Source organism: Candoia aspera, chromosome 1 (genome assembly GCF_035149785.1).
Source record: "Candoia aspera isolate rCanAsp1 chromosome 1, rCanAsp1.hap2, whole genome shotgun sequence".
Lineage (NCBI taxonomy): Eukaryota > Metazoa > Chordata > Lepidosauria > Squamata > Boidae > Candoia > Candoia aspera.
In genome coordinates, this window is record NC_086153.1 from 169,777,312 (window position 1) to 169,789,338 (window position 12,027).

The 12,027-nt window shown below is 40.5% G+C and overlaps 1 protein-coding gene across 1 annotated transcript in view; it reads right to left on the reverse strand.

Annotated features, from left to right (window-relative positions):
- The window catches only part of ATIC (5-aminoimidazole-4-carboxamide ribonucleotide formyltransferase/IMP cyclohydrolase), a 37,662-nt gene extending 26,008 nt beyond the window's left edge, over window positions 1–11,654 (reverse strand). The window contains exons 1-7 of the mRNA XM_063317909.1: window positions 11,512–11,654; window positions 9,133–9,259; window positions 5,681–5,757; window positions 4,761–4,827; window positions 2,922–3,010; window positions 571–722; window positions 313–469 (exon numbers count right to left, since the gene is read on the reverse strand). Of these exons, the coding sequence (XP_063173979.1) occupies window positions 313–469; window positions 571–722; window positions 2,922–3,010; window positions 4,761–4,827; window positions 5,681–5,757; window positions 9,133–9,259; window positions 11,512–11,533 (691 nt within the window). The 5' untranslated portion in view covers window positions 11,534–11,654. The remainder of the gene's footprint in view (window positions 1–312; window positions 470–570; window positions 723–2,921; window positions 3,011–4,760; window positions 4,828–5,680; window positions 5,758–9,132; window positions 9,260–11,511) is intronic.
- Between the last annotated feature and the right edge of the window lie 373 nt (window positions 11,655–12,027).

Genomic DNA, 12,027 nt, shown 5'->3' on the forward strand with positions numbered 1-12,027 from the left:
GCTCTGGGATCCTTCTTTCCCTCCTTTTTGAAGATGGGGGTCCTCTGGCCACTTGTTCTGTTCTCCACATAACAAAGATTTAGCCAGGCCATCAGTAAGCTGCTTCAGTATGCTACGGTGCAGTTCATCAGGTGATGGAGAGTTACTCAGTAACTCAGGCAGTTTTAAGTTTAAGCTATTAGCAAAATTAAAATAATGAGACTGACCTGCCTGACAAAGCAACATATTATACTTGAAACACTTTGAACAGTATTGTTATTTATTAATGATCCTGCTGCGGTGCATTTAGAGTGGATTTTGAGTGCATCCTACCTGAGAGGGGAAGTTGAGGCCTCAAAGTATAGAGCTGAGCAGGAGTCTGATGGGGATTCATGCCGTATCTCAGCGGAAGCTGAGATACTCCTTTGCTGTACTCTTTCCTAAAGTAGTCAGAAATTGCCATATCGTATTGAGCAGTGTGAGTAAAGGCCTACGAAAAGTGTGACAGAGATGCAGCATCAAGGTATTTTAAAAACTATGAAAATGCTCTGGTTGTAATGGACATTTTAGGTTGTAATAAGTACACTTTACCTTCAAAGCCAACTGACGTCGAGTTTCCAAACTGGTATCTTTATCAGGGAAGTTTTTCATTTCCTTTGCTACATTAGTATAATCCCCAGGATCACAAACAACAGTCACACGGGCATGATTTTTTGCTGCAGCTCTCAGTAAAGCAACACCTCCTGTGATAAAAGAGAGCACAGAAAACATCATATACAGCACTTCAGACACCAGATATTTTTATATATATAAAAATCTTTTTTTTCTGTCTTTCACATCTACAATTTATAGCACAAGTATTACAGCCAGCCTTCCAATAACCCAAAAGAATGCATTACTAACAGAACCCAAACAACAATGTATCTGCAATCATTTCTGAACTGGCTTCTCAAAATAATACAATAACTTTTTTAAAAAGTCTATCGTGGACATTTGTTTCATAGTTTCCAGAGAATTCATTTTGTTTGCACTATATTTTCATTCAAGGAATGAAACAAGGAATTCTGCCCTCCCCTCATGAGAGTGAGCAGCATTCTGAAAGCAAACCAAGCCAAGGAAACACTGGTTGATCAAGATACAGCTATGGTCATCACAACTGTCCCAGGAAGAGGGATAGAAGAGAAAGAAAACTAAGCTAGTAACACTGGAAGCTGTAGAACTATGTCAAGCCAACAGAGACACACCACCTGGTCCATGAGGCCCCAGCATTTCATAGAGGATTGGAAAGGTATACAAGACTGGCAGGGTTAACTGATCCATGGCTGAGTGGAGGAAACAGGACAAAGGACTATAGAGATGTGTTTGAATCCCTTTACTTTTTAGCTAACCTGATAAGGGAACAGGAATGAACAAAACCCTTCTACTAGTGGAATCTAAAATAACAAATGTGAAGATACAGGAATCTGCAGTCATACCTGCAATGCTTGTGGCACAATTCTGCTCCTGCATGAAACCACCTGGCATATATTTGTAGCATGTGCATTGAAAAAGTCAAAAGAATGGTCACACTTCAGTTGATGAGAGAGGATTTATCAGATCAAAGATAGAAGAACACAACTCTTTATGATACTCAAGCAAAGAATTTGACAACCAAAAATGAGATACAAAACATTTTGCAGCAACGGAACTCATATTGTTTTTGCATCCTACTGTCAGATCCTTGAAAAAGGCACAAAGTAGTAACTTTTTAATTTCTACAACTTATTTATCAAATTTCTCTGCTGCCCATCTCGTACATGACGACTCTGGGCAGCTTACAGACCATAAACCACCCAGTCCCCCTTTTTGGGGGGAGATGGGCAGTGACAGAAATTTGAATAATATATAAATAAAAATAAATAAAATAACAATCAATAAAAACAATACAATATAAAATCGTATTTTGGAAGACAAACTCTGCAAAACACAGTTCTTTCAGGAAAGTTGCTGATAACTTTCTCTTTCAAAAGATGGAAGAAGGCACAAGAGGTTCAGCTACCCTTCACTTCTTGCTGACTACTAGGAAAGACTTAACGAAGTCCCAGCAGGAAGAATATTGGGGAGAGGGATCATGTAATGCCGAGTTCTTGATTTCAAGGAAAGCTAAAACTGAGCATAAACTTGTATCTTGGATATTAACAAAGTCAATTCCAACAATAATAAGTAGTCAGCAGAAGTTAATGAGGAAAGGAGTTGAATATGGTGAAATATTATCAGGTAATGAAGAAAAGTTAGAGCTTTTAAATTTTTGTTCACTGTTATTCAACAAGAAGATATCTGTCTCACCAGGCAGTTGGAAAGAGCAAGCTGAAATCGTAGGAATGACATGTGATCATTGAATATCTCTTGACTTTGCATGAATTTACATTGCCTATCTTCAAATGGAGAAAAAAAGTCCCAGGAAACTAATGGGGACAGACTGAAGGAACCTGGAACATTTAGCCTTGAGAAGAGAAGGGTGAAGAGGGACATGAACAGTGCTTTTCAAATTCCTGGAATGATCAAGTTCAAGACTCTGCTCCCCAGCTGCAGAGTGCAGGATGCAAAATGATGGACTCAAGTTCCAGGAAGGCAGATTTCAATTAAACGCTAGAAAAAAGATCAATAGCAGAACCCTTTTACTCAATGCATTCAAGTTGAAGCCATATATTGGGGATGCTCTGATTTGGATTCCTTCACTAAGCAGAGGCTAGGACTCAGTGGCCTACATGACCCCTTCCAACTCATTAATTCTAAATCTATCCTTGGCAGAGTATTATGCAACAAAAGTGGGAGGATCCATGGAAGGGAGTATATATGAACACATTATGTGAAGGCTGCTTTCATTTAAGAGGTGACGGCACCCACAAAGTACTGGCTCAAAGCAAAATGTGTTTGCCAATACACAGTCCATACTGACTTACCAATGTCAATCTGTTCAACAGCTTCTTGGATAGTTACATTTGGGGAGGCCACTGTTTTGACAAATGGGTAGAGATTGCAAACTACAACTCTAGAAAAAGAAACATGGAGTAACTTTAAATTAAATCCAAGATGTAAGTTATCATTTGCACAAGTGCTCCCCCTAAAATCTCACCTGGCTTTCTGCTGACCCAAGAATTTTCATCATGTCTCAGTGTAATGCAACTGTTATTTTATCCCTGCTATGGCCTAGTTAGACTCTCATGAATCATCACCCGTCAACTGCTTTCAGGCAGTTCAAGACACTGGTGCTTTGGTGATGGGGATCTTCCTACAGTTTCTATCTCGTATGGCCAAAGAAAGAGCACTGCAATAAACCAGGGTAAAAGCACTTCTGTGATCATGGGTTTCCTGCTGGTTAACACATGCTGCTGATACTATTAAGCCCTTCAGTTTTCACTAATGGGATATTTTGGAACTTGTCTACATCATACCAACGGTCTGCCTCCATCATATGCTGCTTCTGGGATGTTTGTAAACTAGGGAAAATAAATATTGGGGGAATAGCCCGAGTAATGATAATTTCTCAGATACAGTTCACTTCCAAATAGGATGGTATTCATCCACCAACGTTAAGGGGCTTAATCCTATTGAAATGTGGGATAATACTAACCAAAAGTTGAGTGCAGTCATACTCTAGCTTCTACTTTCCCTATGACTGTCTTCAGTCGCAATCCAGCATTTGACACACATCAGGGTACCTGACAAACTTGCACTTAAAAACTTTAAAAAGCTCTGTCAGGGCAAAGTGGGAGAGGAGGTGTTACTGAGCTCCCGAGAGAGAAGTGGTGCCAGAGATTTAGCTTGACAGAGTTTGAGTGAGTCTTCCAAGTGCCAGCAGCACGGAATACTACCAAGTACAAATATCCAAATGGCCATTAGATGGCAGCAAAGCAATTCAGAACATTCCTAACACCTTTTCAACAGAGCTGTGCATTTCAGACTGAAATATTTATTTTTGGTAACTGTTTATTTTATTATTAAAGCTGTAGCTATGGTTGACTTATTTTCTCAAAAATGTTAGTTGTAACTTCACAAATGGTTTTCTTTCAGATTTATATACTGTTTATTTAGTTTCACTCTTCCACTCTTCTTCAATAAACCATATACAATAAAACACCATCTACCCATGCACTCTACACAGTGAAGTACTGAGCCCAATTACTTTTTGAAACTATGCTGTTTTATTGGAAAAGGAACATTCTTATTAAAGGATGTTGTGCTATTAAGAGGTGGTATTAACTTTAAAATAGTATCATGTTTAAAACCTTAATACCAAGCATTTTATTTGTATATGTTTCTTGGAATACAAATGATTCCAATACTGGATTCACTGAGTATCATTTTCTTTCAATAGCTGATTAAAGAAAGGGGCAAGAGTTTTGTCATGGCAGATTAAGGAAAACGACAGACCAAAATCTCAGCATCAAAGACTGGTTGGCCCTGAAACTTCGTTCTCTTACGTTTGAAGTTGATTTACATGTTGAAATCCAAATAAAGCAAGGTAAATCTCAAAAGGGTATATTTGCCAGTGTTTCAAAATAAATGATGAGAAGTCAAGATTTGTCAATCTCTTGCACAACTACAAGAAAGTTCCTTTCACAAAAAAAGGCATCAATTCTGAAAATACTCGTGCACACACAAACGCATGCACACCCAGAGAAGAGAGGTACTTTATAATTGAAAACAAACTTTTAATCTCTATGCAAGTTAGCTTCCATCAACTGATATCAAAGATTTACTTCATAATTATTTATTAACTCACAATCTACCCTTTTTACCTTACAAGGCTGAAATCCAATTTTTCCATGTCAGCTTTATCTTGTGGAATGTCACGAGCCAGGATGCCTAGTTTTTGTGGGAGGAAAAAGGAGGAGACGCTCAGAAAGTGTAAGATTGTCCAGTGCCCTCCAAGCCCTTGCTAAAGATGGCCAGTGGGGAATTGCAGAATGGCCTATACTAAACAAAATCAGATAAAACAGTTGGGTGTATGAAGAAAAAGAAAGTATTATCAAGTTCTCCTGTAGATTTTACTCTTGAAAGGCAGGCTGTTTTCTTTTCTTCTAACCCAAGCTATCCCAATATTGCTTCGAAACATCCTAAGAAGTCATCTATTAAAAACATAAACTGAGAAACAGTATCTGCAATGCATGCTATCATAAGTTGTTCTATAGAAGACTTAATTTCAGTCTTTGATGTGTGAAACAAGGTACCACAGAAGAGATAAAATACCTTCTCCTGTCATGTGCATCTATCATGTTGAAGAAATGCACTTGTATGGAAGAATCCTTTATGGCAGATGCCCAGCTTGCAGTCTGAACGGATGCAGCTGTGACACAAGTTACCCATCTGCATAACAGCAGTTTTAGATCGACTGTCCCCAGCTGGCTGTTCCTGAAATGCACCCGACTTCAATTCCCTGAATCCCTCCATCATCCCCATTTTGGCTGAAATGATAAGAGTTAAAGCTCCAAGCAGCTAAAGGCAACAAGCTGAGGAAGGCTGCTACAAATTAACTGTAACTCCAATCGATCCATCTTTTTGCAGATGCCATGCAAATTACAGGATCAGTTTTGTGTAAGAGCATGTTCTTTGTTATGAACTGTATTTTACTTGTATCCTGTTCTAGGACCATAATAAAATACTCACTAATTCATTCACAACAGAATATCAACAGAGTAACATATTGATACAAACAAACCTGCATGCACTGCAGGATGAAGAGTTTTCACACGTCCTCCCAGCATTTCTGGAAAGCCAGTAAGATCAGAAACATCTCTGTTCAAAAAGAGAGGGAGGAGTCAAAACATCACCTAGCACAGATAGCATTCATGTAACGCAAGGGTTAGCATCCTAGCTTAAGTTTTGCTGCCTCTGGATTGCTGTTTTATCATTTACAAAAATATGTTAAGTCATACATCAAAAGCAAGACGGTGGATACCATTTACATGCATCAGTTTCAACTTACCTCATGACAAATTTATTTATTTAATTTGTCCCCACCCATCTCCTCCCATCAGGGCCCTCTGGGCAGTTTACAATAAAATAATCGATTAAAACAACAAACATACAGTATAAATATGATATATAAATATAGCATTGCTCTTAATAAATAAATATAAAGAGTGAAAATAAGGATTAGGATTCTTTGGGAAAAAGTGGAGGGCTATCAATACTTGTGGTCATGTCTGTACCACCTGTAGAACATTTTGTACCAATTTTCCCTCAGATTGTAGCTTGGTGTAAATTTGTATTTGTTCCATAGATTGTTCCACTGTTACTGTTTTTTTGAAATTTTGCATCCATTTATACAATTTTTCATTTGTTCTGTCTCTGTCATATTTAAGTAACAATTTGTAAATACATCCTAATAAATTATTTTGATTCTGTGTATTTCAAATTCCATCATTTTTCTCAGGGTCCCTCCTTCTTCAAGATCATCTTCATTTTTTCAGCTTTTTGCAAATACATTAATCATGGTAGATTCCTTCCTTTATTAAGCAATTCTTGTTGTGTCTTTAGTCTATTTCTTGGGTCTAGATGTATCATGTTGCATATGTAATCAGCATGCTTAATAGTCTTTGAAATAAAAATCATTTAGCATTAATGTTTATGATGGAATCATTGGACTTATCCTTGCTTTTAAGGAATTCCCAATTTTTCACAGAATGCATTTGTAATTGTCAATTTTTATATTTGCAGCATATGTACAAAGTGATTTTTCCAAGCTGCAGTGAGGAATTCCTATTTTGTTTTTCAGATGAAAGACAGAAGTTGAAAGCAAATTATTTATTCTAAGCCAGCCTTATAATTCAATGAGTGAGAAGCTGAGTGCAAGTAGTGAAATCCAGTTTATAGAATGCTGGCTTGGACACAGAAACAGGTAAATTTTAAAGAAGAATTAAGAGTAAAATGTCCAGCCTTGAAGAACTAAAGCTGCTCCTAATATTTATTTTTTTCCAAAGTGGATGTCATTAATGATACCCACACCAACCCATTATTAGTCTAAAATGTGAAAAGTCTAAATAAAAATATTGAAGGACACCAGTGAGGGTACCATTATCTATTGAACTTATGCCCACCTATCTCATATAATGATTCTAGGCAGCTGACAACAACTGATAAAAACAAAACCACCCTTCTCCCCAGGCACCAGACCAAACCACTTCCCAGCTCAACCCCCATCCTAGCTCAAAACTTCTTCACAGTCTTCCAGAAGGCTAAAAGAGTAGGGATCCCTTGGATCTATTCCAAAAGGCTGGGGTGGCCACCTAGAAGATGTACCTCCAAGGTCCCATCAGGTGACAACATTTAAGGGAGGAGATATAGAGTGTGCCCACCCTATCTAACCTAGTAGTACTGGCAGATATCCTCACGGAGAGGCGGTCCTGCTAATAATCTGGCCCTGTGCCACATAGGGCTTTAAAGGTGAAAATCAGCACCTCGAATTGCACTCAGAAAACAACTGCACGTATCACCGCATTCTGGACCAATTTCAGCTTCCAGATGATCTTTAAAGGCAGCCTCCTGTAGAGCTTGTTGAAGTAAAGCAAATGGAAGGTGACTAAGGCATGAGTTACTATGAGCAAGGCCTCTCGTTCCAGGAATGGGCGCAACTGGTGCACAAGATGAATTTGTGCAAAGGTCCCCCAGCCACAGCTGCCATTTGCTCTTCCAGCCAGAGCTGCAAGTCCAGGACGACCTACAACCTGCACACCAGATCTCTCCAGGGGAGTGTTACCCCACCCAGAGTCAGGGATGTCAACTCTCCTGACCACAGGATGCCAAAGACCTACAACCACTCCATCTTGCTAAGGTTGAGTCAGAGCCGGTTTCTCCCCATCCAGGCCTTTACAGCCTCCAGGCACTAAGCCAGCGCCTGAACAGCATCACTTGCCCAGCATGGGGTAGAGAAATATAATTGGATATCATATCAGTTGATGATACCAAACACCATGCTGTCGGATGGTCTCTCCCAGCGACTACATATAGATGTTAAAGAGGAGGGGAGAGAGACCTGAGCCCTAAGCAACCCCACATAACAGGGGCCTAGGGCTGGGCTTCTGCTCTCCCACCATGACTGACTGGTACCAGCCACAGAGACAGAAGGAAAACTATTGCAAAATGGTGCCTCCCACTCCCAATCCCTGGAGCCGGTCTCACAAGATAGCAGAGTCAATGGTATTGAAAGCCACTAGGAGATCCAGGAGGGCAAGGACAGACATACCACCCTCATTCTGAGCCCTCCAAAAGTCATCCACCAGCATGACCAATGTTGCCTCAGTACTATATCCCAGCCTGAACCCTGACTGAAAAGGGTCCAGATAATCTGCTTCATCCAGGGCCCTGTGCGGCTGGGAGCCTACTACCATTAGGACCTCATTGTCCTTCAAAATAAGTATTCCCCACTGGATGAAAATTAAATGATAGTTAAATTATATATTTTCTAGATCCAGAAATTTCTTTAATTGCAGTAATCTTACCACTGTTACTTTAAGGGTTATATGAACCACAGCTTTAGCAAAGATGCATTCAACTTTCCATCAATCTCCCTCACCTAGCTCAAATTAATTATAATGGTAAGGATCAAGAAGATTTCTGCTGCAAATGTTGAAAATTGATCTCTCAGAACCAGAAAGGATGATGCAATGGACATTTTATTTGGACTTGTAACAATGGAAGCATTATGAGCAATTTTTATCATCAGAATACCTTGTAAATTTGTCACAGCAGAATTTTGAGTTACAGAATAACATTTCCCAGCTTTCTGATGTCAGAAAGCTCTACTTATGATATAATGGAATAAACAAAGTGAGGCTTGTCACCCCAATAAATATATGCACCCTAATATATGTTTGGTCAAACCACTAGTACTTTAGCCACTGGTAACCTACTTCATTTCTTGAAGCTCTCTAGACAATCAGGGAGCCACATGAGTTTCACAGTTTAATTTCCAAAAGCAGCCAGGAACCAACTAATTAAGTTGGATTAAGGGGAGGGAGGAGGATGGTTGCACAAACAAAGTTTGCTCATCTAGGACCAAACCTGGTTTGCTATGTGAAACGAAAATCCAATTCAGAGAATACAAAACCAGGTCAGATCAATTACTTTCAGGTACTCAGTGTGGAATGTGATCTCATGAACAACTTTTACCTGACATTCAGACCTGCAACCCGAAGGGCTTTTGCTGTTCCTCCAGAGGCAACCAAAGCCAAACCCAAAGAATCCAGACATTTTGCAAAGTCCACCAGGCCGGTTTTATCTGAGACACTAAATAAAGCTAAAAAGAAAGTAAAACAAATTCTTAAAAGAGAGTATTAGTATATAGCAAAAATCCACATTCATACAGGACAAGTTATACAGCTAAGTTCACTACAGTTCTGATTTTAAGAACCGCTAATCACCAGTGAAGAAGCAGATTGTTGCTTTTTATGAACTGACATACTAAGTAGGTATTGGTCATTCACCAAGAGCATTATTCCCTTTCCTTCTACCATTACAGTGAAAACACTGCCACTCCCCAGCACAGCTCTGCAATAACCTTCTACAATCCAGCATTTCCCACAGGTGTTAGACTAGAGGGTCCATCATCTTCAGTGCTGCTGGAGTTGTAATTCACCAAATCAGGAAGGCGCTGGCGGGGGGGGGGGGGGGGCGCTGGTGCAGGGGAAATGTTGTTTGTCATATAAGCCCTCTTCATTGGGATGGTAAACAGCCTTAGAGCTTTTACAAAGACATTTACATTTTTTCTTCCTTCTAACTTGTATACTGTTTGGGATAACTGAGAATAATTGGGGCAGCTGCTATAGCTCTTCTTTTTGTCAATTTGCTCCTCCTCACAAATAATTTCATGCATGTTTATAACTTCATGCATGTTTCCTAGGAATTCCAGAGGACAAAACTGAGAAAATGTATTGTCCATAGATAAGTGGGTGAAGTGCACTGTGAATGTGACATAACAGATCCAGGATGAAAAAGGTAAATTTAAGCCTAACACAAGGCCTTCAAAATTTATTATTTTATCCTCCTAGGATGATAGACGAAGCCTAACCCTTTCCACCTCCATTTTTTTTCTTGATTTAAAGTGCATCTCACAAAAATAAGTCTGTCCATATATTTATATTGTTATCAGCCTGAATCAATCCCCTGCAGGATGAAGGTCACTTCATTGAAGGTTATGGACCTTAATCTACCATGCTGTTCCAGTGCGGGTTGGTAGATAAATGTTTTTTGACTTCCTAGTCTAAGGGCTGAGAGAGAGTGCCTGATCCAAAGTCAACCAGCCATTTTCTGTGCCCAAGGAAGGACAAGAACCTGGGTCTCCCCACTCCTGGTCCAGCACCTTAACCACTACACTGGCAGTATCTATCCATCAGGAAGGGACAAATTTTAGATTGAGTGACAGTGACAGAGAGGGAGGAATTTTAAACAAAACCTTGAATTCAGTGCTACTTTCTCTCTCTGACCTGAACTCTGCCCCCAGTTGCTTTTCCCCATCTCCAGCACACATCTTGCTGGAGAAATTACCTCCCCTTCTCAACACTACACCCTAATCCAATTGCAGATTGTTGTACCTATTTTGCAAAAAAAAGGTTCCTTTTAGTCCTGAATAAAAAATGGAAAGAAAAGTAAGCAGGCCAGACTGCCTATTTGTTTTATTTCTCACACTTTTCCCCTGCCATTCTAAGCAGTCATCCAAGATGCCTTACAACGGGAGACAATAGCTCCCCCACTCTTAAGAATATGTAGGTTTGTACTCTGTCCTTCAATAGAATGCGAAAGACAACTATTTAGGTCTAAGTTTGCGAATCTGCTCTTCAGAGTCGTGAGAATCAAATGGCGAAGAGCGTGTTATACTTTACATTTTAGACTGCAAAGTGTGCCTGCATATCTGAAAGCTCTTCCCGAATATATCTGCAAAAAGGAAATCAGGGAGAATGGTTCCGGATTGCTTTCATCGGGAACCAAAGGAGATGCATAGAAAAATACGTTCTACGAATAGTTGAAAAGGATTCAATCCAAGAACGTAACTCCGCTTGATTCGGCTGATCTTCAAACTGGGCCTTAGTTTACAACTTGGACGGGGCGGGGTTAAAACTTTTAACCTATCAGGATACTGATTAACTATGCACACTGATTTTTAACACGTAAGTACCAAGTAGTCCATGCAGTTACTGTATTTTCTAGCCCCTGTAGCTTTTATGCAACATTTTCCCTCGATCTGAGAATGCAAACCTGTAATTAGTCACACGGGAGAAAGCGCCAATACAGGTCGCGCGGCTTGCTTCTGAATAACACGGCAGGATCGGGCTCAATTAAAACCTTGCCAGGCCAGCTAGTGGGCAAGTTGAGCACACAGCCTGCAACAGGGTAAAAAGAAGCCCTCCGCTAAGCCAATCATAAAACAATGGGGCTCCGTTCCCCTTTCAGAGAGAGGCGTGTTCTGCTGCTGCGGAAGTAAAAGAGCGAAACTTTTGCAGTGCAGCGAACCCCCAGCGCCGAGATGCCAGGCATGGCTATCGAAAGACTCACCCAGCTGCTGCCTCGTAGCCATGTTTGCAGACCCTCCGCAAGGCAACGGGCCCGGAGGAAAAGAGGCAGCGAGAGAGAAACTCTGCCCCTCGCGGGTGGAAATAAATGAGGAGGTGGTAGTCGGAATGAAGGGGTGGGGTTACGATTGCATGCTGGGAACGGGGGGAAGTTGAGTCGCTGCAGTGGCTTCGGGGCAGGAGAGGCGCCGAAAGCTTGGCACGGAAAAGTGCATTTATTTATTTAATTTGTCCCCACCCATCCCCTCCCGTCGGGGGACTCGTCCCGAACGAAAAGGAGAGCGAGACAGTCGATTGTTGATGGTTTTCCTTGTGAATTAGACGCGCTAAAATTCTAGTCAAGGGACGGTGTAAAAACTGGAAGCAAATTCACCAGTCACCTCGGACTAAACGGCTTTGATGCAGTAACAGTATCTTCTATCTCATTTGTACCATGCAAAACTCCCTAGTTCCACCGTTGGGATGCAATCTCGGTATACAATTGTTCTCAACATGCAGG